The 24,876-nt window shown below is 45.3% G+C and overlaps 1 protein-coding gene and 1 long non-coding RNA gene across 2 annotated transcripts in view; one reads left to right on the top strand and one right to left on the bottom strand.

Annotated features, from left to right (window-relative positions):
* The first annotated feature begins 5,707 nt into the window (after positions 1–5,707).
* On the top strand, positions 5,708–24,847 carry LOC308627542. Its single transcript, XR_014017415.1, has 9 exons — positions 5,708–5,787; positions 6,148–6,428; positions 8,217–8,384; positions 15,635–15,782; positions 17,636–17,846; positions 18,617–18,901; positions 20,697–20,921; positions 23,204–23,423; positions 24,785–24,847. It is a non-coding gene; the product is annotated as an uncharacterized lncRNA (long non-coding RNA).
* Positions 15,779–24,876, bottom strand: part of PLB1 (phospholipase B1) — a 173,436-nt gene continuing 164,338 nt past the window's right edge. The window contains exons 59-61 of the mRNA XM_081253804.1: positions 24,772–24,867; positions 17,987–18,061; positions 15,779–16,476 (exon numbers count right to left, since the gene is read on the bottom strand). Of these exons, the coding sequence (XP_081109930.1) occupies positions 16,273–16,476; positions 17,987–18,061; positions 24,772–24,867 (375 nt within the window). The 3' untranslated portion in view covers positions 15,779–16,272. The remainder of the gene's footprint in view (positions 16,477–17,986; positions 18,062–24,771; positions 24,868–24,876) is intronic.

Below are 24,876 nucleotides of genomic sequence, written 5' to 3' on the forward strand. Positions count from 1 at the left end.
TTTTTTCTTAATTTCTCTTTCTGATAGTTCATTGCTGGCATATAGAAATGCAAATGATTTTTTAATATTGATTTTGTATCCTACAGCTGTACTAAATTTGTTTATGAATTCCAACAGGTTTTTGGTGGAGTCTTTAGGGTTTTGTACATATAATATCATATCATTTGCAAAAAAGGACAATCTTATTTCTTCCTTCTCCATTTGGAGGATTTTATTTCTTTTATTCTTGCCTGATTGTTCTGGCTAGGACTTCCAATATTATGTTGAATAAAAGTGGTGAGAGTGGGCATCCTTGTCTTGTTTCTTATCTTAGAGCAAAAGCCTTCAGCTTTTCACCATTGAGTCTGATGTTAGCTGTGGGCTTGTCGTATGTGGCATTTACTATTTTGATGTATGTTCCATCTAAACCCAGTTTGAGAGTTTTTAACATGAAATGATTAATTTTGTCAAATACTTTTTCCACATCTATTGAAATGATCATATGATCTATTTTTTAATTTTTAAAAAATATTTAGGTATGAGGTTTTTTGGGGTTTTTTTGGGGGGCTGCCTTGGGCTTTCGTTGCTGTGCACGGGTTTTCTCTAGTTGCTGTGAGCAGGGGCTACTCTTCGTGGTGGTGTGTGGGCTTCTCATTGCGGTGGCTTCTCTGGTTGCAGAGCATGGGCTCTAGGTACGCAGGCTTCAGTAGTTGCAGCATGTGGGCTCAGTAGTTGTAGCATGCGGGCCCTAGAGCACGTGGGCTTCAGTAGTTGCAGCGTGTGGGCTCAGTAGTTGCAGCATGCAGGCCCTAGGGTGCGCGGGCCTTCAGTAGTTGTGGTGCACGGGCTCGGTAGTTGTGGCTCACGGGCTCTAGAATGTAGGCTCAGTAGTTGTGGCGCATGAGCTTAGTTGTTCCACAGCATGTGGGATCTTCTGGATCAGGGATCGAACCCATGTCCCCAGCATTGGCAGATGGATTCTTAACCACTGTGCCACCAGGGAGTCCGATCGTATGATTTTTATCCTTCATTTTATTAATGTGGTTTGTCACATTGCTTTTGTGGTTGTTTGCATCCCTGGAATAAATTCCACTTGATCATGGTGTATGATCATTTCAATTTATTCTTGGACTCAGCTTGCTAATATTTTGTTGAGGATTTTTGCATCTATGGTAATCAGGGATGTTGACCTGTAATTTTTCCTATAGTGTCCTTGTCTGGCTTTGGTATTGTGATGCTGGCCTCATGAGTTTGGAAGTATCCCCTCTTCTTTTGTTTTTTTAGAAGAGTTTCAAAAGGATTGTTTTTTTTTTTTTTAATGTTTGTCGAATTCACCAGTGAAGTCATCTGGTGTTGGACTTTTGTTCACTGGAAGATTTTTGATTACTGATTCAACCTCTTCTACACTAGTAATCGGTCTATTCAGATTTTCTATTTCTTCGTATTCAGCCTTGGTAAGTTTTATATTTCTAGAAATTTATCCCTTCTAGATTGTATAATTTGTTGGCAGGTAATTGTTCATAGTAGTCTCTTATGGTCCTTTATATTTCTGTGGTATAGCTACAGCATTTTAGAGGGGGCAAAGCATGGGATTTATTTTTGGCATCGGTCCAGAGGTAAAGATGGAATCAATCAGTCCATCAATACATCACCACTGCCTTGTGAGAACAGTTGTAAAAAACTGTTTTCTCAGAGACATTAAGGAAGACACACAAAGCAATTAGCATACAGGACCCTATCATACACAGTATAATTAAGCTGTTCCTGAGGAGGCAAGGTAATAAGTGAACTCAGAGGCTAGAATGGGAGTAGTGGTCCTGGCAGGGAGAAGTTGGAGAAGGAGTCAAGGAGAAGGTGCTACATGCAGTTGCATCTAGATGGCTGAAAATGTTGAGTTCCAGGGAATGGAGGAGATGCCCTCCTTCTTCTTCCAGAAGCCCCTTCTCAGTGTGGGAGGCACTTGGAAGGAGGCCAGGGTAGGTGACAGCTTTGCCATTGTTCCTGGCTTGGGCTCCCACTAGGTTTCTTGGTGGTGCCTAGGGAGGGGCATGGAAGTACTTCTCTCCATGGTGGTGCCTTTCTAGCTCAGTGTGTAGAAGCTTCCAGGGGTCCCTGCCTTTTGGTTCCCTAGCACAGATAACAAGGAAAACAAAAGCTGCCCCCTACTGGATGGGGGCTCAGGCTAAACTACACTTAGAGCTCAGTAAAGGAATAAACTAGGGCATGATATTGCACCAAAATCACACTCAGTCACCAGGGGCAGCTGTGCAGCCTCCCAGGCCTCCATTGTAGACACCACAGCACATTACACCATTCACTTGGTCTGTGGGCAGAGTGTGTGATTTAGGGTAGAGCCAGGGAAAGAGGCAGTGTGGTTTAGTGGGAAGAGCGCAAGTTGTTTTGTTTTGTTTTGTTTTTAATATTGAGCCTGCTTTTAATTTATTTATTTTTATTTTTGGCTGTGTTGGGTCTTCATTTCTGTGCGAGGGCTTTCTCTAGTTGTGGCAAGCGGGGGCCACTCTTCATCGCGGTGCGCGGGCCTCTCACTGTGGCAGCCTCTCTTGTTGCGGAGCACAGGCTCCAGACGCGCAGGCTCAGTAGTTGTGCCTCACGGGCCTAGTTGCTCCGCAGCATGTGGGATCTGCCCAGACCGGGGCTCGAACTCGTGTCCCCTGCATTAGCAGGCAGATTCTCAATCACTGTGCCACCAGGGAAGCCCGCAAGTTGTTTTTTTTTAAATCTACTTTATTGAGCTATAACATATATGGTATAATCACCCATTTTCAGTGTACAGTTTAATGAGTTGTGACAAATGTAACCCTACCACAGTCAAGATATAAAGCAGTCGCATCACCAAGAATTCCCTCCCTCACCCCCTTTTGCACTCACTGCCCCTGCCCCAGCCCAGGGAGCCTACTTATCTGCTTTCTGTCATTATAGATCTGTTTTAACCTCTTCTAGAATTTCATATAAATGGAATCACAGAGTATGTACTCCTACATATTTGGCTTCTTTTTGTTTTTGAGGTCCATCCATGTTGTGAGGATTGGTAGTTCATTCTTTTTCATTGCTGAGTAGTATTCCATTGTATGGATATACGGCAATTTGTTTATCCCATTCGCCTGTTGCTGGGCAGTTTGACAGTTTCCAGTGTTGGACTATTATGAACAAAACTGCTATCAACATTTTTGTACAACTTTTTGTATAGATGTATGTTTCTTTTCTTTGGGGGCAAATATAGGAATATATTACTGGGTCATGTGATAAGGGTACATTTAACCTTAGGAGAAACTGTCAAACTGTTTTCCAAGGTGGTTGAACGATTTTCCATGCCCATCAGCACTGTATGGGAAATTCCAGTTCTTCCACATCCTCACCAACACTTGTTGTTAGTGTTTAAAATTTCAAAAGCACAGGTTTTGAAGTCGGACAGATTTCAGATTCTAGTTCTGTTACTTGCTAACCCTGTAACTGTGGATGAATTTATCTGTTCTTATAGAGTCCAGCTTCCAGTCTCATTTTAAAAATGAGAATCCTAATACCTTCTTCATGAAGTTGTTGTAAGGATAAAATGTTTAAAGGTAAAGCACCTGGCCTTGGCTACATGAGTTATGTAAAACTTGGGAACCAGGAAAAGGAAAGGGGTACAGGTTTGGGAGGGGGGAAGAGTTAGACACTTTAGTAACAACAGACTTAAAGTTGAAAAGGAATGAACATAGAATTTCAAGTTTGAACCTAAGAGTAGCTTAGGTAACTATCAGATAGAAGCATAATAACTTGCTGACATATTCTAGCTCAGAAACCAACCACACAGTTATCTCCTAAAACCAGTAATATATTTGTTCTCAATTTTTTTAATTCTTAAAAAATTTTTTTCTATTAGTTTTTGGTCTCAATTTTTAATGTGCATCTGAACTGTTCTAGGTGGAGGTGAAGCAGTAGGGTGATAGATTAATGCAAGAAAAAAATTTAGCTAGAGAGTTTTGAAATACAACTTGCTCTCTGTATGCCTCCCTGGAAATTCTGATTCTCATGATTTGGGGCAGGGCCCAGTAATCTGCATTTTTTTTAACAAGCTCTCCAGGTGATTCTGATATCAGTGGAACTTGTACTGTATTTAAGCATGTTCTCGAGTGCTGTGGAAGGTATCTAATCATGCCATGCCTCTACTTAAAACAAATCCTTCCCTTCTGCCTCTAACGTACTGTCAAATGCATCCTGGACAAAGTCCAACTCCTTAGCGTGGCTTCCAAGTTTCTTCACAATTTCCCAGGCTCAAGTACTAAGGAGGATAACACTAGGAGAAGCTGTTTCTCATCAGGGAAGAAAACAAATCTCCCATTCTCTTTTAAGAAAACACTGCATAGCGTTAATGTGAGGAGGGCACATCTTAGGTCCTTAACAGAAACCAGTTTCGCTACCTGTTTCTTCTGATCAGCTATGAATATTTCCACGTTCCCCAAACATTTTGCCACTCATCCCATAACTCAGATGCTTTTTCTTCCTCCCACTGAAATCCTACCCTTCTTTCATAACTTATTCAAAGGTTCCATCACTTCTAGTCTGAAATCTTCCTGAATTTCTCCTCATTCTGTCTCATGAGGGTCCTTATATTGTATGCAACTTTACTCAACATTCACTACATGTGTTTACTTGTCTGTTTCTCCATCTAGCACAGTAGTCCTTAATTGTTCACACCCACTACCCAGGACAGATAACACAACCCCACCCCTCAGGGATCACTCCATGCTCAGGTCCTATTAGGCAGGAGGCCAGAGACCAGCTTTATCTTCAGACCATTCTCTCTCTCTCTTAGGAAAGCACGTTGGGTTGCAAGAGTGTTAGAATGATGGGTTGTAGTGATAACTGTGATTTCAGTTGAGGACTTGTCCCCAAAGAGAATTATATAGGTTGACCCATTAGGATGTGGAAGAAAATATTACATTTTCTACTTATTTACCATTTTAACCTAAAAATAAAGAAGAAGCTGGCCTTCCTAATATTTTCTGTGTGGATTGACCCCGGCATTCTCATGCAAGTGTAACATGTATGGGTGGTTTCCTGGGTGTGGCAGTGTGAACCCAGCACAGAGGGATTGAAAGTGGTCCTTTGCTCAATTGTCTACTTTCAACATGGTGTGATGACTGTCCTCCCAGGTCATAGAGTTAGAGAGTAATAGAACCAGAGCTGAAATCTGTCTGACAACAAGCTGTCAGACAAATTAAAGCAACAAGAAAACTGGCAGAGCTGACAGCCATGAGAGTAAGGGCTCATTCAAAGCCACATTGAGAAAGAAAAACAACGATGATCTAAGCCGACCTGACAAGGAGACCAAAAAAAAAAAAAACAAAAAAAAAACAAAACCCAAAACAAACAAAAACCCTTCAACCAAAACCCCAAAACATTGACATTGATGTTATCAAGAAGTCAAGAAGTCTATATGAAATATGAATTTATAAGCACCTCTTCCTAGTACTAATAAACCCCTGCCTAAGTGCATTATTGTACATTCAGATTTAAGCTAATGAAATGAAACCACATGGATTCGCAAGACGTTTAAAAACTAAGCATTTGGTAACATGTCAGCAAACCACTATATTTTTTAAAAGCAATGTTTGAAATCATAGGGTTTTGAATTCAACACCTCACAAAATTCACTAAACTTACTGATAAATGTTTAGAGGTAATTTTTTTCCTTTTTTTTTTTTTTTTTTTTTTTTTTTAGTTTTCTTACTAGCAGAGGCGAAGAGCCACATGCCATAATGACTAAAATAAAACAAGGGAAACCACACAGTGAAAAAAGAATAGGTACGTGCTTGTCTGTGTCCATTGTTGGAAGATGCATAGAAAATATTGCCAAGTGTTAGAACAGATTATGAAGCTTTGGGCATCTGGATAAAATATAGATAAAAAACCCAATATAACTTAGCCTATGGTGTTTGTTGAAATGTTTCAGTTATGAAACATACATACAGTTGCTCTTTCTGTGTGTACCATTAAAAAAAGGAATATAGCTAGTGGGAAGCAGCCGCATAGCACAGGGAGATCAGCTCGGTGCTTTGTGACCACCTGGAGGGGTGGGATAGGGAGGGTGGGAGGGAGACGCAAAAGGGAGGGGATATGGGAACATATGTATATGTATAACTGATTAAATTTGTTATAAAGCAGAAAAAAAAAGGAATATGTACCAGTGAAGACATATGCTCAAGAGAAAATTACTTCTTAAAAAAAAAAAAAACCCTGGGGCTTCCCTGGTGGCGCAGTGGTTGAGAGTCCGCCTGCCCATGCAGGGGACACGGGCTCGTGCCACGGTCCGGGAAGGTCCCACATGCCACGGAGCGAGAGAGGCCTGCGTACCGGGAAACAAACAAACAAACAAACAAAAAACAACCCTGGAAGCGTCTTCACTAATAGAGTTACTCCATTGACTAGAATAAAAAGATTCCCAGGTAAGAGTACAAACACAGCACCGTCAATGAAATTCTTTTACTGTATCATTTATTGGCAAGCTATTGCAGCAAAGCCAAAAGCGTACAGAATGAGATAGGATATCATCAATGTGGTTATTGTTACTGGAGCCAGAATTTTAAGTGTAATAGAATCTTTGTAACATTTTGTAATGAGATGGGGAGTCACCGTGAAAATATTTTGGCAATGTGCTTGTAAAAGCCATCAAGCCTGAAGATGAATTATGCATTTTAAAAATCAATAGACAACTGTTTCAAACTTGCTGACCTTTTCTCTGATGACAGCTGGTTGTTGGTAATATGTCACCTAGCAAATATTAAAAACAAACAAACAAAAAAACCCCACCTCACTTCATGGAAAAGGAGAGGAAGTAATTGTTTTCTGAAAGTAAGTTGTAGAGTGTGGTGTGTGAAAATACTCTTTAAAAACAGAGGTAGGAGAGTGGGAGAGGGATGAACTGGGAATTTGGGATTAGAAGATGCAAACTATTATATAGATAATGGATAAACAAGGTCCTACTGTATAGCACAGAGAACTATATTCAATATCCTGTGATAAATCATAATGGAAAAGAACATGAAAAAGAACGTATATATATGTATAACGGAATCACTGCTGTACAGCAGCAATTAACACAACATTTTAAATCAACTATAATTCAGTAAAGTAAATTAAAAAAATAAAATTCAACAAAATGACAACAACAAAACAAACAAAAAAACAAAGGTGGTGTTGGGAGCTGGCTTTGAAAACACATGTTTGGAAATGTTGCTACCATTATGTGATTCCGCTGCTGACAATGATGAGCTTCCGCCATAAACTCTCATATCTGTGTACATTAAAAATACCTGGGGGGCTTCCCTGGTGGCACAGTGGTTGAGAGTCCGCCTGCCGATGCAGGGGACATGGGTTTGTGCCCCTGTCCGGGAGGATCCCGCATGCCGCGGAGCGGCTGGGCCCGTGAGCCGTGGCCGCTGAGCCTGCGCGTCTGGAGCCTGTGCTCCGCGACGGGAGAGGCCACAACAGTGAGAGGCCTGCGTACTGCAAAAGAGAAAAAAAAAAAAAATCTGGGAAGTAAACTTTTTAAAACTGCTTTTAAAATTTCAAAATGACTTCATCAGTGGGGTGTGAACCCATTTGTGACAGATCGGATAACTTCCAGTTAGTTTGCTAAAAAATAAAGATTAACATCAGGAAGAAGGGTATTTCATGAGTGACATTCAACAAAAATCTGTATAATTGAATGAGAATCATGACTTAGCACAACCAACCAGGTACATCTTCTGTTTGGAATTATCCATCTTTGTGAGGAATCTTTTTTCAGCCACGATTTTTTTTTTTTTTTTTTTTTGGCCGTGCCATGTGGCTTGTGGGAACCTAGTTCCCTGACCAGGGATTGAACCCGGGCCCCGGCAGTGAAAGCACTAAGTCCTAACCACTGGACCCCCAGGGAATTCCTAAGCCATGACTATCTTTGAAAGCAAGTTCAGAAAGAAAATTAACCTGAAACAAGGCCTTTTAATAGTCATATCACAAAGCTCTAAATCAAGAGTCTAAAAATAGTGAAACATATTCAATCAAAACGCTGTCCTCCCCCCCAAATATTACTATTTTAGCAAGAGCAAAACCTTTATTTCACCTTTATCTTGTTCTTTATAAATGTCTGTTTTTGTGAGTTTTGTGATTGATATATTAGTATAGTTATATACCTATATAGTTTGTAAATAAACATCACTGTATTGTGGTTCACGTGCTGACATTTTTTGCAGGTACATAATCGAAATAGTGTGGCAATCCCTACAGCAGAATGTAAATCCCTTGGAGGTGACCCGGAGTCTTCCTCATTCAAGTTTACTTCTCGCCCACACAGAGCACGTGATAAGGAGCCTCAGTTCCATAGGATGCCTGGCGGACTGGCTGAATGAAGACATCAATCGGTAAAAATGTTTCCATCATAGGAACAACATAAGCATCAGCTCGCAGAGGGGGGCTGGGGTACTGAATACATAAGTAAGCATTTGGCAGAGGAACAAAAAACATCAAATGTGAATCCTGAGGTGCATCTATAAATAACACTAATAGGAGCTAAATTCATTGAGTGTTCACTCTGTGCCAGGTGTGTTCCATACTCAACCCTCGGACCCTCCCCGAACTTTCTCAACAGCCTTGTGAGATATTCCAGCAGCAGGCTGGTGTCACAGGTACCTGTGCCGCCTTCTAGAAGGAGGGCTGCCCTGGAGACAATTCTGGAAACTGTTTCCTTGTCTCCTCGGGGGATTTCAGACCCAAAGAGATCCCGATCACGTACCCTCCTGTGTAAAATGAGTTACAGAAAGAGAACTGGAAAAGAAAGGTCGACATGGAGCCTCCATATATAATGATGTCATCATCGATCTGCAGGGCACAGGAGATAAGTTCTGAGCTATTTTTCCAGCAAGTGGAAAACACCAAGCTGCCCTGTAGGCCTCGCTGTGGGTAGGGCATCCTCGGCTCTGCCCCAGGGCCCGGCCCTTCCTCTCTAGGGGGTTGATACCCCTTGGCCACCTCCTTCCTCTCCCCACAGACAGGGGACAGGGGTGCAGGGAGGTCCTGTCTCCCTCTGGCGTTTGAGAGCACAGAGCACTGAATGGTCTAAGGCAGGCCTAGCTGTTTTATTTCTAAGCCTAGACAGGTTTAGAAATCAACGAAAACCAGACTTTGTAACATTATAGAGTCCCCTGGCCCAGTGAGCAGAGGAAACGGCTGCCTCCCAGGTGATTTGGGGACTGGGAGGTGAGAGCCTGCCCTCCTTTGTATCCTGGACCCTGAGATATTCCCCAAGTTAGAGGAACCAAGATGATAACACTTGGAAGGCTGTACTGTCAACTTCTTTCATAGTCCTTTTGGGATATCAGCAATTCAGACGATTCCGAATTGAATTCATTGATGCTCAGAAAGGAACCGTCAGAGGCACCTGAGGCCACCCTGTTCACCTCTGAGTGTGGGACCCAGGGCTGCTGCTTCAACTGTTCTATCCAAGGGAGAGGCCTCTTCTTAGATTACCAGAGGGGGAGGCTGAGCTTCTGCTGGAAGGCCAATCACTTTATTCTAGGCTTAGGTTGAAAATGTTTGGAGACCCAGAGTGGACAACGCACTGCCGAGCGGGGGAGAGCAGGATTCACGGACACGCTTTCAGCCCAGTTTGCACACAGGAGAGGAGAATAACTACAGCTGCCATTTTATCAAGCTCCTCCTCTACCAGCCCCTTTTCATACATTGTTTTCTCGTTTAATCTGCTGACAGCCTTTTAAGGTAGACATTATCCCTGCTTTATTACAGCTGAAGAAATAAGGTCACTCCTAATCATTCAGGACTGGAGTCCCTTTTTGCTCCCATCTGATGCCCAGTTCCCCTACTCCCGGAGCCTGCTTGTGCTTGAGACTTTATTTGATCATAAAGAATGAAGTTCAACTGACTGAAACGCCATCGGGGTGAATGTGTTTAGGAGAAGCCTCTGTTTCCTCCCCTCCTTCTCTCATCGTCCTCACTTCCTGCTCACCCAGCACTGTGTGACCGTGTCCTGATGGCAGCACTCTTGTTACTGGATGGGGTAGCCAGGGCCCAGGAGGGGTGGACTCTGGGCCTCCGGGAAGGCACATGTTCCCTTGGCCCTTGGTGTATCACAGTGCCAGCTGCCAGAACAGTGGGACAAGCTTATAGTGACAAGTCTTCTGGACTTTGCATGGAATACAGGGGGGACACACCTGAGTGGCCTCCTGTTGCTGAAAACTGGTGAGCCCTGGCTGCCACCCAACATCGCCAGGCTGCTCAGGAGCTGGGCCCAAACTGGCCTGTTGCGGGGAGGCTGATTCCTCACCAGCTGGATGTGGGATCTCTTTTTCTTTGCCCGGATCAACTTTGACTTATGTTTACTTCACTTTAGTGACTTTGAACACTCACCAAATTTCTGTAGGTGGCCCTTGGGTAAAGAAACTCCTCCAACTGGTCACTGAATGAATAAGCAGCTTAATTTAGCTTGGTTCTTTTATAAAACATCTTCCTCCTTCATTCTTTTAACTTAAAAAATATGAAATACACATACAGAAAAAGCCTGAAATATATATACATTCAATTATAAGAATAGTTATCAAGCAAGATCTTGTGAAACTACCACCCACGTTTAGAAATTGCCATTCCAGTATCTGAGAAGCTTTCTGTATATCCCTCCTCAATCACCAACCCCCTTCTCCTCTCAAAAGTAACATTATGGTTTTTCTGATAATGGTTACACTGATTCCCTTTTCTACTTTTACCGCCTGTCTCCATGCTTAAATGGAGTCGTCTTACATGTGTTCTTTGTAATACTTTCTTCTTTTCGCTCAACGTTATATGTAAGTCACCCAAGCTGATGAATGCAGCTGTAGTTATTTTCACTGATGCATAATTACTCCATTATATTAATACACCATGAGCTGTTTTCCCAGTCCATTATTGATGGACATTGACCTCATTGTTTCCGGCTTTATTGTTTTTATGAACAACACTGCCATAAATATTCTCGTACACATCTCCCAAGAGAGACACATTTTCAAATGTTTCTTTGAGAGCCATCACCTAGGGATGGAATTACTGGGTTGTCGGTTTCCACTTGTTCAAATTTACTAGGTTTTTATAATATATCCTGTGGTTTTATATACTTTCATATAATTTTTAAAAATTATCTTTCCCCTTAGGTATTTTTAAAAAGTCATTTCTTTCTAAAAAGTTTAAAATATGATTCTCATACGAATATAGGATGAACGTATGTTAAGACTTTAACTCAGTGATTAATGAGGGAATTATTAAGATGGTCAAGTCTGATTCAAAGAACTTGAGGAATGGAGATTTATGTTGTTAGCTGGTCAAAGGAATACTGAAATGATGTTGCTAATAGAAAACTACTTAATGTTCTATAGGGTGATAAAATCATAACCTTGATTTTATCTTTTCTACCAGTCAGAAATCCATTAGTCAACATAACTTCATAATATCTGGGCTCTAATCAAAAGTAAATAGCAAAGTCAAACACAAGTGTATTCTAGATAACTAAATATTTCTTAGATGAGCTTTGTTCAACAGTGACATTAATAGGACACATGGTCACTCTCCTGCCTTCTTTCCAAGTTTGGGATATTTTTTCTTAATAATACTGCACTTTGCTTCCAAGTTTGTGGTGAGGATCAAATGAGAACATATAAAAGTGCTTTGTAAACTGTAAGGTACCAAATATATTTTCATTATTATGGTTGTTTCACAAAGCCCTCCTAAATAATCTATTGGATTTAATATGGGATATGGGAAGGGATATGGGAATTATTGAACACCTATTTTTTAAACTATTGTTTTTATCTAATTTAATTCTTACAAAAAGACTGAAAAGACACCGAATCTGCTTTAGTTTCTCTGTCTGTAAGATTGGGATAATAGTAGTACCTATCTCATTGGGCTGTTGTGAGAATTAATGAGTAATATAGACTTACTGTTAAAAACAGTGCCTGATACACAGTAAATACACAAGACATGTTGGTTCATTGAGTGTCAAATCTGTTATTTGAACAAATCTACTGAAGATTATTTTTAATAATATATTTTTAGAATTTCCATTTGGTTCTTAGTTCTTTTATAAATCTGCCTTCATTAAAAAATTACCTTAGTCTTATCTCATTTTTTTTTTTTTTTTTTGCGGTACCTGGGCCTCTCACTGTTGTGGCATTTCCCATTGCGGAGCACAGGCTCCAGACGCGCAGGCCCAGCAGCCATGGCTCACGGGCCCAGCCACTCCGTGGCACGTGGGATCCTCCCGGACCGGGGCACAAACCCATGTCCCCTGCATCGGCAGGCGGACTCCCAACCACTTGCGCCACCAGGGAAGCCCTTATCTCATGTTTGTTTTTTTTTAAATTAATTAATTTATTTATTTATTTTTGGCTGTGTTGGGTCTTCGTTTCTGTGCGAGGGCTTTCTCTAGTTGTGGCAAGTGGGGGCCACTCCTCATCGCGGTGCACGGGCCTCTCACTATCGCGGCCTCTCTTGTTGCGGAGCACAGGCTCCAGACGCGCAGGCTCAGTAATTGTGGCTCACGGGCCTAGTTGCTCCGCGGCATGTGGGATCTTCCCAGACCAGGGCTCGAACCCGTGTCCCCTGCATTGGCAGGCAGATTCTCAACCACTGCGCCACCAGGGAAGCCCTATCTCATGTTTTAAGTTCCTTTTTTTTTTTTTACTAATATACTTTATTTTTAGAGCAGTTTTAAGTTTACAGAAAAATTGTACAGAAAATAGAGTTCCCAAATACCCCCTCTCTATCCCTGTACAGTTTCTCCTATTATCAACATCTTGCATTAGTGGAGTACGTTGTTACAATTGATGAACCAATATTGATGCACTATTAAAGTCCATGGTTTCCTTTAGGGTTCATTCTTTATGTTGTACAGTTTTTTTTGGTTTTGAAGGATGCATAGTGTCATGTATCCAGCACTACAGCATCATACAGAATAGTTCCTTTTGTCTTTAATCTTTGAAAATCTGCTTACATATAGTCTGTCTTCAATACTATTATGTAAAATTTGGGTCTAATCCTGTCATGTGTTGTGTCTACTAATTCTCACTGGGATTGTTTCTTCATTTCTTTTTTCCTAATTGAAAGATTTGCTAGCTGCTATAACTCCACATATACTCTAGCAACATAAATCTTAGTCCCTATAGTTAATTTTTAAAATCATAGCTTACTAACTAGAGATGGCTGAGTTCTTCAGACCAATTGGAGGCACAGGAACTCGTGGTGCCATCATAGCCTTGTGAGGATAATGTGTATCCCTCTTTTCTAGATTTTTATTTTATATCACATTTATTTGCAGTTCAGCCCAATTTACTGCTAGGATCATCTGTTTTGTATTTTTGGGTTATTCCCCTACCCTGGAAACCAGTATTCATTTTGATGAATGTCCCATTATGTAATGAAAGTATAACTCTGGGCCAATTAACTCTTCTGAGTCTTGGTTTTCTCTTCTGTAAAAAGGGGATGATAACAGGGATGTGGAAGTTTAATTATTCTGCACCATGTTGCCTGTCATAGTGTAAGCACTCTAAGTCAACTCTTAATGATACTATTTTTCTTTGTACCAATCTTTTCCCAATAGCATTTTAGTCCCAAATCAAATGCAGCCTGGTATTACAACCATTGTAGCAATATAATCACTATTAATTCCTTGTCCTTTCCATAGTGTCCCCCTAGTCTGACTGTATCTGGCTCATCCATCCTCATTGTTTCTGGACATCTTTCTTGTTGTCCCTATATACACACCATGCTCATTCACCTCTCCACTTAGATGGAGTTTTCCCAGTCTCCATGACCCCCTTCTTTTCAGCCTCTAACCAAATCACCTCTCCATCTTCAGAGCTCAATTAAAGTTCTATGTCCTTTGTGAAGTCTTTTGACCAAGTTTAATCCACACTAATCTTTCTTGAACTCGAAAGCCTCTATGGAGAGTATCTCAGAGTGTAGCTTTCTCAGGATTTGGTGGTTTTGTTCCTGGTGTGGCTGTGATTGTCTTCCTAACTAGACTGAACATTTTCCTATAGGAAAAGGACGTGTTTTCGTGTATATATAATACCACCAGGTTCAAGTAAGTGCTCTCATGTATTTTTAAATTTTGGCTTTTTAGTGTGTATTTGGTGGGAAATTGGGGCCTGGTTTGTGGTTGTGTCCCTCCAAAGAGGATTTCTCTTTATTCCTGCAAAGTGTTCCTTGGTGACCAGTCTGGGAACCACACGTTTCATTAACTTTTCAGACTGGGGGCTCCTGGATTTCTCAGGTAGTGTAAATTGCAACCCCCAACCCAAGTGAGGGGAGACGTGTGGTTATGAATTCCATGGTTCTTTGAAGTAGGAGCTACTGGAAGGGAAACTTAAGGAATTAAAAAAAAAAAAAAGTCGAACTCTTCGACTTAATGAGTTATCTTGGTTGTCACACTGTGTTAAGCCAGGAACACAAGCTGGGATTGGTGCTTCTTTAGGGTACGTGATACTGTTTTTCGTCCACGGGAAGAAGTGGGGCAGGTATGCTGTTCCCTTTGTACAGAAGCAGAAATCGAAACCAGCAGAAAGCTGGGACTGGTTAGGTCCTCTGCAGACTCTATTTTTGCCAAAGAGAAACAATATGATGACCCTTCATGAGAGGAAGGCAGGCAGTCTTCACCCGTACATTACCCCCCAGTTCCCAAACCCATCTCTGGACCCCTCCACATCCCCAGAAGCCTAGACCCTAGCTCAACTCTTCATAGAGGAGAAGACAACCCACTTTCGTGGGTGCAGTATTTTAGAGTTACAGAGCCCTTTTCTACAGCGTCTTGTTTTTTCGCAGTGCTGGGAGACAAGCAAAATGGGTACTCGCATTCGAATTGTATAGATGAGGTGTCTGAGAAACTGGGACTTAGGCTGGTGATGGGGTTTGCTGTGAAAGCCACACATTCAAATGGTACATCTGGGATTCTAACTCATATTCTTTATCATCTCAGGCTTTGGGGTCAGAGAGGTACTTAGATCCTGATGATAATGGATTTTTGTTTGTTTTTTATTGAGGTGAAATTCCCATGACATACAATTAGCCATTTGAAAGTGAACAAGTCAGTGGCATTTAGTACATTCACAGTGTTGTGCAACCACTATTTCTGTCTTCAAAAATATTCATCAACCCCTCCCTGGGTTTTTTTTTTTTTTTTTTTGTGGTATGTGGGCCTCTAACTGTTGTGGCCTCTCCCATTGCGGAGCTCAGGCTCCGGACGTGCAGGCTCAACGGCCATGGCTCACGGGCCTAGCTGCTCTGCGGCATATGGGATCTTCCCGGACCGGGGCACGAACCCGTGTCCCCTGCATCGGCAAGCGGACTCTCAACCACTGCACCACCAGGGAAGCCCCCTCCCTGGGTTTTTGTGCTGAATAAAAGAGCTTATCTGTGTAAGACATCCAGCTCAGGGCCTTGCCCCTGCCAGGGGCTGAATGAAGGGAGCCTGTGTTATCAGACTCTCTCTAGCTCTCTCAAAACCCTGGTAATGTAGAAAGAGGAATTCTTTCCTAAATTTAGCACCTGGAGAAAATCAGGTTGAGGATATGTGAAGTATTCATGTCCCAATCCTTTTGTAAAATGACATTTCAAAATTGCTCTCTTCCAGGAAACCTTTCCCAAGGAACTCCTATTCTTGAAAGCAGACATATTTACCTGCCACTGCCCCAGGACTGAATCACACGCTGTCACAGAGCATCTTGTATTTCTGAAAGAGTTCATCTCTTGGCCAGGCCGTGACATGCACAACCTTGGAGGTACTACAATGCTCTATCTACCTTGTCCTGGGTACAGAAGAGATGTGGGATGGTACTGAGTAATGGCAGGCAAGCTCCCAAATTCCAGCCAAACCCTGGTGACCAGGGTTTTCCCCACATTTGAAATAGTGGTTTTGGTGACTGAGGATATGCTTGCTGGGTGCCGGTCTGGGCTCAGGTTGGCCATCCCTGGCTGAGACAAGGCATGAAAGGTCCCAGCTCCCACATCTGCGCCACACAACAGGTTGGAAGGCGAGAGCTTCAAGCAGGCAAACCCAAGAATAGAACGGCTTTGGCCTTTATTTAAACGGGTCAATTCCAGGATCATAGGTCCCAGGCCCCAAGAAGTTATGACTGTCCCTTTGGCTTCCTACGTTACCAGGTGTTGAAGCGAGTGGCCTCCGTAGTGGCCAGGGGTGGCCAAGGTAGAGACCTGGTGAGGAACGTGGCTGGGGAATTCAGGATGGGAGCCCGCACGGGGCTGGCGGGCCTAGAAGCTCATGCTGTTCAGACTTAGGGGAGGATTTTCCCTCTGGCGACCTCTTAGGGCTCTCCAGGCCATCACTGTGCCGACACCAACTGCAAGGCCGCCTCCTGCTGTCACTGGCACGGCCCAGGTGGGCACTGGGGGGTCTGCTTTAGCCTGGTCTTGGAGCAGCCGACTGTTCCTCAGGGTGCAGAGGTAGGGGCGCCCCTGTGGAGGAGGAGAGGGTCATGGCTCAGGGCCTGAAAACCACCCATCTGAGGCTTGCGTAGTCCCCGTCCCAGAGATGGTGCAATCACCTTGTTTCCACGGCTCATCCCTGTTTGTAGAGCTCCTTCATCCACACTGTGCCCCAACCCCCTGAATAAGGAGGGGTATCCAGAGTGGTCAACACCCAGCTATAAACTCCTTTCCTGTCAACTCAGTTTTGAAAGATCGGGAACTGAGAGGTGACCCCTGGAAGAGAGTCCTGGGGAGCTTGCAGAGTCCCCACCTCTGTTTCCTCTAGGCCGCCCTGGACAGCTATTCCCATTCTCCCATCCCAGGAGTGCCCGCGAGGGGGGAAGGTCAGTGTGGAAGGACAGCTGGTTCTGTAGTAGGTTAAGAACCCAAATGTGAAGGGCCTACCTCCCTGGATCCTTTCCTTCCCCCCGGTGAATGCTGGTAGCATGGTGGCTGTGGGGAGACCTGTGCTAGGAACTGGGAGAGGGTCTGAGGGCTCAGGTGTGACATCGCTTGCTCGAGGTCCAGTGGGAGATAAGACATGTTCAGAAACAATCACGTCACAAAGGAGCCTGGGTCAGTGCTTGTGAGAGGTGCGCACAGAAAAGAGAGACCAATGCTGATGTGTGTCTGGGGCGGGAGTGGTAGGGTGAGATAAGGTGGACAGTAGCCCAGAGAGGGCAACATCTGGGCCTTGCAGGATGTGAAAATTTCCCACAGGCGGAGATGGGGGATGAGCCTCCAGAAGGAGCAGACGGCAGAAGCAGATGCACAGACAGGGGCTGTCGTGGGGCTTCTCTGGGAAGCTGCTCTGTTTTCCATGAGCGGAGTGTGTGCCTAAGGTGATAGAAGAAGGTGGGCCTCTTGTCTGGACTCTCCTCCGTGGGTGCGGGAACCAGGAAAGGGTTTTGACAGCCTTGACAAGACTGGAACCCCTTCCAGGTGGGCCACTCTGGGTCTGGCAGTGATTACAGGACGGACAGAGAAGGGAGAAAGGAGAGCTGGGGAGACAAGGTTGGGGCTTCGTCCCTGGTATGGGCGAGGGTGCTGCGGGCCTGGACACTGGTGGTGCTGGAAAGCCAGGAAGACGATGCGGGCACCCAGAACTGACACGGCCTCTTATTTCTCTTTTCCTCCCAACCCCCAGCTCCCAGGAGCGTGGCTGGCCTGGGAGGGCTCCTCGACGCATGTTTAAGACGGAGGATGCCACAGACCCTCCAGGGTCATGGGGGTAATGAGGTTCTGGCCAGTGCTCGCTCATCTGCCTCCCCAGGCCTCTTCCTGCTTCGGTGAACCCATTCCTTTGTCCCTCCCCTCACTCCTTGAGGACCTGAGAAGTGTCGGGGCAGCCAGGAGAGGTGAGATTTGAGAATGGTGGTCGTGAATGAACGTGCATGATGGTAAAGCCTCCCAGGGGACCTTTGTGCCTCCAGATGGCCAGGACCTCCCCCCTCCCCCAAGCACCTGTTCCACTCTAGACAGGCAGGACCTTACTCACAGGGGAGGGGCACTTGAGTTTGGTTCGGCTATAGGTGAAGTTGTTGGAGGTTGTCTTTTGACCCACGGGTTCCAGCTGAAAAGAGAAAAGGAAACCTTGGTTCCCTCCAAAGCTGGGGGAGACCTCCCTGTCCGAGGGAGGAGAATCTCACACCACATTCCCTCCCTTTGCAAGGCTGAAACCAGCCAAAGGGGCAAGACCCATGGCAGACACTAGCGGCCCTGGGGCCAGAGCTGGACCTGACTTCTGACTCACAGACTGACAGGTCAGAGTCCATCAGGGGAGGGGGCAACCCTGAGTCTGTGTCCTGGATTTACTGAGGAGGACACTGAGGCCCAGGAGAGACTGACCGGTCCAGAGGCTGCAGTGAGAGAGTGGAAGGGCCGGGCCCAGGACCTCCACCTCCTGCTTTCCTTGTGGGTGGTTGTGACTGCAGACACTCTGCATTTTCAACTTTATAAAATGGTGATAATCATGTTTACCAACTTCTTGAAGTGTTTGGGGATAGCCAATTTCAGGAAAATTTTGAAAACGTACTGGTTACCATGACATCTTTACTATGCTTGGCTTGTCAACCTTAAGAAATTGGCATTTTCTCACTTGAGCTACTTTCATGTGTTTTCCGCATAGATGAAAAGATTTCCTTGAAACGTCCCGGGGAGCAGCTGTGGTTCAGGGAGGTTCTGCTTCACGCTTTTGATCCTGGGACCCTCTGAGAATGAGCTGGAAGCTGCTGTGACTCCCTCCCCAGCATCTCAAGCCAGTAGCCTGCCCCCTGGCAGCATGTGGCCAGCACCGAGGAGAATGGATCCCTGGCACTCACTTATCCAGACTCTGTCCTGAATGTCTGGTGTCCACCCATCCTATGATCTGCTTCCCTGCCTGTTCCTGACCTCATCAGCTCCTGACCCCCAGGTACTGCCCAGGAGGGAAGGGAAAGTCCACTATGCTGGCTAATGACCACACCTGGCCCGTGACCTTGCTTTCTGTTGTCTTAACGCCTTTTCCACCTGTCTGTTAGTAACAATTAGAGGAGGAAGGGCTGCTCTGGTCTGGGGAGAGTCACCACGGTGACTGGACAGAGCACGGTGGGCACACCCACTGGGGTCCTGGCTCTGCCGATAACGAGCTGTGTGGTGCTAGGTGGGCTCCTGAACTGCCCCAGGGCTAGGGGTGGGGCATTAAACCATGACCAGACCACTCCACATCTGGTGTTGTGAGCGTCAGATGAGAAGATGAAACACGTGTGAGCGGGAGGACGCTTATGGAGGTGAGGTAGCGTTTTTCCTGCTGTAGCAGAACCACTAAGTGACAGAACAAATGCTACGGATCAGGTTGGCTGAGTCCCAGGGATACTCCAGGAACCCAGGAACTAACTGGCGGTCGAGGAAGGTAATGATCATGTGGGTTTGATGACTGTGTCAGTTTCTCCCTTTCTACTGGTTCCTCGGCATCAGTGCACAGCCTAGTCTATTTCCCAGCCTCGAAGCCCCCTCCCCCTCCCCCCTCCCCCCAGCTGCCTTCACCATTACTCCTCATAACTCTAGAAGAGTTGTGTGTAGCCCCTGGTTGCACTTCCCAACCTCCCGTTCTCTCTAACACCCATTCAGTAGGTCTTCAGTCTCTACCACTTGACTCAGCTCTGGTCAAGGTCACCAAGGACCTTGCCAGATTCAGTGGTCACTTATTTTGGCTTCATCTTGCTTGACTTTTCAGCAGAATTTGTCAAAGTTGATGCACCCCTTTCACAACACTTCTCGTTTCCCTCCCACCTCCCCCTTCTCTCCTCATCAGTCGTTGGGTCAAAAGTTGGAAGAAAGCCCCAGGCCTGGTGGTCAGTCCTTTGCTCTTTTCCACCTCTTCTTTCTCTAGGAGATCTCAGAAAACCCCATGGTCTTGAATACCACTTCTATGCTAATAACCTGCACATTTTCCCCCCTAAATCTCCACTTCTGACTCTCTCTGAGCTCCAGAATCATACATTTAACACCGTACCTGATACCTCTAGGTGGATTTCTGGAAGGCAGCTTACACTGACCATGTCCAAAACAAGAACTTTTGATTTTCCCCTCCCAACCCTATTTCTCTCTACACACCTCAGCTGTCCACCCAGTTTCCTTGACCTCAAACTGAAGAATCACCCCTGTTCCTCTTCTACCTCATCCACCAGCCAGTCCAAAACACATCCCAAATCTGACCACTTCCCTCCTCCCCCACTGCCATCCCCTGGTCCCGGCCACCTTCACCTCTCACCTGGACTTCCAGCAGCTTCCTAATGGTCTTTCCAACTCCCCTCTTGCTTCCTTCTAGTCTGTCTCTACGCAGCAGCCGGAGGGCAAACCAGATCACATGGCTCCCCCGAAGAAAGCCATCCAAGGACCCGGCCCCTGCTCTTGCCCACCTCTGACCTTGCTTCCCTCCCTCCAGGCACACTGGCCTTTACGCTCCTCACACACTTCAAGCTCCTTCCTGACTCTGGCCCGCACAGGTCCAGTTTCCTCTTCCTGCAACACTGTGGCCCCAGACCTCTGAGTGCCCGGCAGCCTCTCGACGTTCGGTTCTCAGTTCACACATCACTCTCCGGTGAGGCCTCCCTCTCTCCACTGTTACTCTCTGTCACATGACCCTGCCTTATTTTTTTTTTAAGCCATGAATGTGGTCAGAAATTATCTCATTGGTTTATTTACTTTTTATCTCTTTTCCCCATTAGACTGGCAGCTCACCAAGAGCAGGGACGCTCTGTTCCCCAGCACCTGGGGCAGTCCCCACCACATAGTGGTGCTCAGGAAATAGTTGAGGGGATGGATGGAAGAACTGGACTCATAAAGGCCTGAGGCTGGCCACAAGAAAGGCAGTTGTTTTTCCTAGAACCTACCTTACCTAAGACAGACACTGTGGATACCAACGATGTGGCAAATGACGGGACTGAGACAAGGTAGGGTGCCATGGGGCCAGCTCTGGGGACTCGGAGAAGGCTTCTTGTAGAAGCTGGCACCTGAGTTGAGTGTTGAGGTGGGTCAGAGTTAGCCGGGGAAGGAGGCTGAAAGGGCAGCCTGAGATAAGGGGAGGAGCGAGGGCAAACGCGCACAGAGGCAGGAGACAGCATGGGTGGTGCAGGAAACTTCACTCCCTGCTGGATTGCTAAATGCAAATCAGGGAGATGGGAGCGGCCGCTGGAGAGGTTAATTGGGGCCAAGTCCCGGAAGGCCTGGTGTGCTGCGCTAAGGGGTCTGGCCTTTCTTCCTCAGGGAGGGGCCGGCCTTGGAAGTTTGAGAGCAGGGGCATGACTTAGTCAGATTTCATTTATGCAGACTATGCGGTTGCCCCGGGGTGAGGAGATCTAAGGCAGTGGTTTGCAAGCCCTATGCAGTAATATCACCTGGGGAGTGTGTCTAAAACGTATTGAACCCAGGTGCTACCTCAGACAAAGTCAGAATTTCTGGGGATGAGGCCCAGGCACTGGGTTTTTGTTTTGTTTGGGGGCTATTTTCTCTGTTTTTTCTTTTAAATAATTTTTTTATTGAAGCTAACATACATCTAGAAACAAGTACAAATCATAAGTGAGCTGCTGATACATTATGACAAAATGAGCATACCCACATAGCATCCAGATAAGGAACAGAATATCATCAACTCAGAAGCTCCCTCCTACCCTCTTCCAGTACTACCCACTCCCCAATAAGACCATGTATTTATTTGCTTGTTTTTGAAATCTATATGGCTGCATGTTGTTGAAGTGTTATTCTCATTGCTGTGAGGTATTCTGTTTTATGTGCTGTTTGTTTATCCCTTCTGCTTTTGGTAGACATTTGGGGAGTTTCCTGTTTGGGGGTTATGAATAGTGCTGCTATGAAAATTCTTGTTGTAGCCACCTTTTGGAGAACCTTGTGTATACCTTTCTGTTGGGGAGATATACGTAGGAGTAGAATTTTGGGGCCATAGGGAATACATGTGTTCAGCTTTAGTAGATACACCAAGGTTTCCCAAAGTGGTTGTAGGTATTAATTGTTTTTAAGAGTCCCCAGATAAGTGTAATACACAGCCAGAGCTATTCTAATGGCTGTAAGCCTGGAGACAGGGAAACCAGTTAGGAGGCTAGCGTTGTTACTCAGCACCCAGGGAGATGCTAATGTTAGCTGAGAGTAAGATTTCCACAGAAGAGGGAGCGGGCAGCGGTAGAGGAACAGGCATCAGGAAAGAGGAGAAAAAACTGTTCATAAGAAGACAAAAGAAAAAGGAAGAGTGGACTTCCCTGGTGCCCCAGTGGCTAAGACTCTGAGCTCCCAATGCAGGGGGCCCGGGTTCAATCCCTGGTCAGGGAACTAGATCCCGCGTGCCGCAACTAAGGCCCGGCACAGCCAGATAGATAGATAGATAGGTAAATCCATATTTGAAAAAAAGAAAAGAAAAAAAGGAAGAGAAAACATTCCCTAGTGCCGTTGGTATTTCTGGCTTTGCGGAAGTCTCTGGATAAGGATGCATAAACTGTCCAGAGAGGAGGGGCAGGAGATGCAACAGTTTCAAGTGTGTTTGTTGCCACAGGGGGGTACTCAGGGTGTCAGCCAAAGCCTGCAGACATTATGTCATAGGACTCTAATTACGAGACATGAATTCACTGGTTACACATGTGCTTATCAGGCTGGGAGCAGGGAGGCAGGGTGGTGCTGTGGCCAGGATGCTTGGCAATTAGACCCGTGTTCTAATCCTTGTTCTGCCACTAGCTGGCTGTGTGATCTTGGGCAAATTGTTCCATGTCTCTGTATTTTAGTTACAGAGCATTCTGGCTAGATGACCTCTAAGAGCCTTTCCAGGTCTATCGGGTCATCATTTATCTTATGTCACTTTAGGGGTGAAATTCCAGGAAGAAGACAACCTGAAAAGTTGGCATGATGCTATAGCTTTATATCTGAGATGGTTTTGGAGGAAAACACTGGACCCTGTAATTATTTCCACAAATCATATAGCACAGGATAACATACTCATAGATGATTTTAGGTTTGTTTTGCTTTGCGTTGCTTTGTTTTTGTTTTTTAAATTTGGGTTATGGCTGGGACAGAGGTGGTTGGGGGGCCATGGACAGTCTTGTAGTATCAATAATATGGCTCCATGACAGTGTTCACCTTTTGTCTGTTTTCAGATCTAAATCCCTTCTACTTGCTTTTATGAAATATTAATAATATGGCTCCATGACAGTGTTCACCTTTTGTCTGTTTTCAGATCTAAATCCCTTCTACTTGCTTTTATGAAACAGAAGCCTCTCACCTGTGTGAATGGGAAGACCTACCGAGCTGTTTTGGAAGAGAAAGGCCAGAACTACATTAAATCATGCAGAATGTGACAAATGGGCCCTGTAATGTTCAAGTCATCAATACGGCCATCGACCCCCCAGGAGACTTGTGGAGGGTCCTGGCACTGAGCAGGCTCAGAATGCCCTGAGGTAGGAAGACATGCCCTGATGGGGATGCTGGGAGGGAAAGGCTAGGGCTTAGCATTCCTGCCCCTCCTGGGAGTCTGTGGATTCCCCCGAGGTCACAGGGGGAGAAATGGACCAGGCAGAGGGATCCAGTCTTTGGGGGGGTGTGGGGAGGGGATTTTAAAAGGAATGAAATTGAGTGACACCTGGACTTCAAAGCAAAAAAGTCTTCAAAAGACACATAACTGCTCTCAGGAATTGTTTTAACTTTGATTTAAAAAACTACCATGGAGGTAGGGTTGGGAGGGAACTCAAAGGTATTCTGATTGCAATTCTGAGTCCTGGACTGACAGGAGATGACGAAAGTTCCAGGAGGGGGCAGAATGTGGTGTCAACAGGAGGACAACAAAAGCAGAGGAAGGCTGAGTCTGCAATTAAGTACGCCAAGGAGAAAACCTCCTTACGTGCTGTTCTGAGAAGAGGAGGAGGTGGTGTAGCTAAGGAGAAAGACAGTATTGTGAGTCAGCCCCAGTAAGATACTGGCCACGCTGGCGGAGCTGACAGGTGTGGGAATATTTGCACAGTGGTGCCTGGCAGAGCCCCAGCAGGCCTGAAACTGCAATGAAAGGAGCAGGCGTGTGGATTGTTTAGTCACCATGGGAGAAATGAGGGAGCAGGCAGGTTGGGGTGGGGATTGGGTTACCCGCAGAGCCTAGATCAAAAGAAGCCAGTGGGTTGGAAAGGCATCCACTCGCTCCGTGCAAGAGGATACAGCGCTCAGGGTTACTGGTCGAGCTCTGTGCAAACATAGCTGACTGTCCAGTCATGAGTGGCCAGCCGTAAAGGGCAGAGCAGGGCACAAGGCCGGGTTGTCCCTGTGGCCTCTGGGCTGTATGTTCATTTTGTAAGGTCCCCTTTTTCCCCATTAGGGCTAGAAGGGTGGCAGCCTGGGAAAACAGGCTGAGTGGCTCTGTTCTTTTTGATGTTTAAAGAAATAATAGTTGGGACTGTGTGGATTATTGTGCTGGGTGCGGTACACACATTATCTCAATCTTCTAAGACCTGTGCCATTTTTGTTGTTTTTGTAGGTGTTGATACAAATGGCCAGAGATCATTGGCCCAAGGTCACACACTAAGGGGTTCATGCTGATATTTTCATCCAGTCTATCTGATGACAAAGTTATCCCCCCACAGCACTGGGGCATTACCGAAAGAATAGAATCTGTCTATTCTAGGACAAATACGTGAGCTGCCATTTGGAGCTTTGGGGAGAAGGGAGCCACATCAGCCAGTAGGTTTTTCATTGTGGGAAAGAGTCAGCATCCTCGGGTTGTCCCCTTGACCCAAGCCCACTCGACCCTCAGGCACTGACCATGTTATTCCAGAGAGCGGTGGCCATCTCAGCATGCCCGCGTTCTGAGAAGTGGAAACAGTCCTCGGAGAAGAAGGTGAGGTCAGCGCCCCCTCTCTGTGACCA

The sequence above is a fragment of the Mesoplodon bidens genome (genome assembly GCF_964165515.1).
Source record: "Mesoplodon bidens genome assembly, chromosome: 14".
In the NCBI taxonomy this organism is placed as follows: Eukaryota; Metazoa; Chordata; class Mammalia; order Artiodactyla; family Ziphiidae; genus Mesoplodon; species Mesoplodon bidens.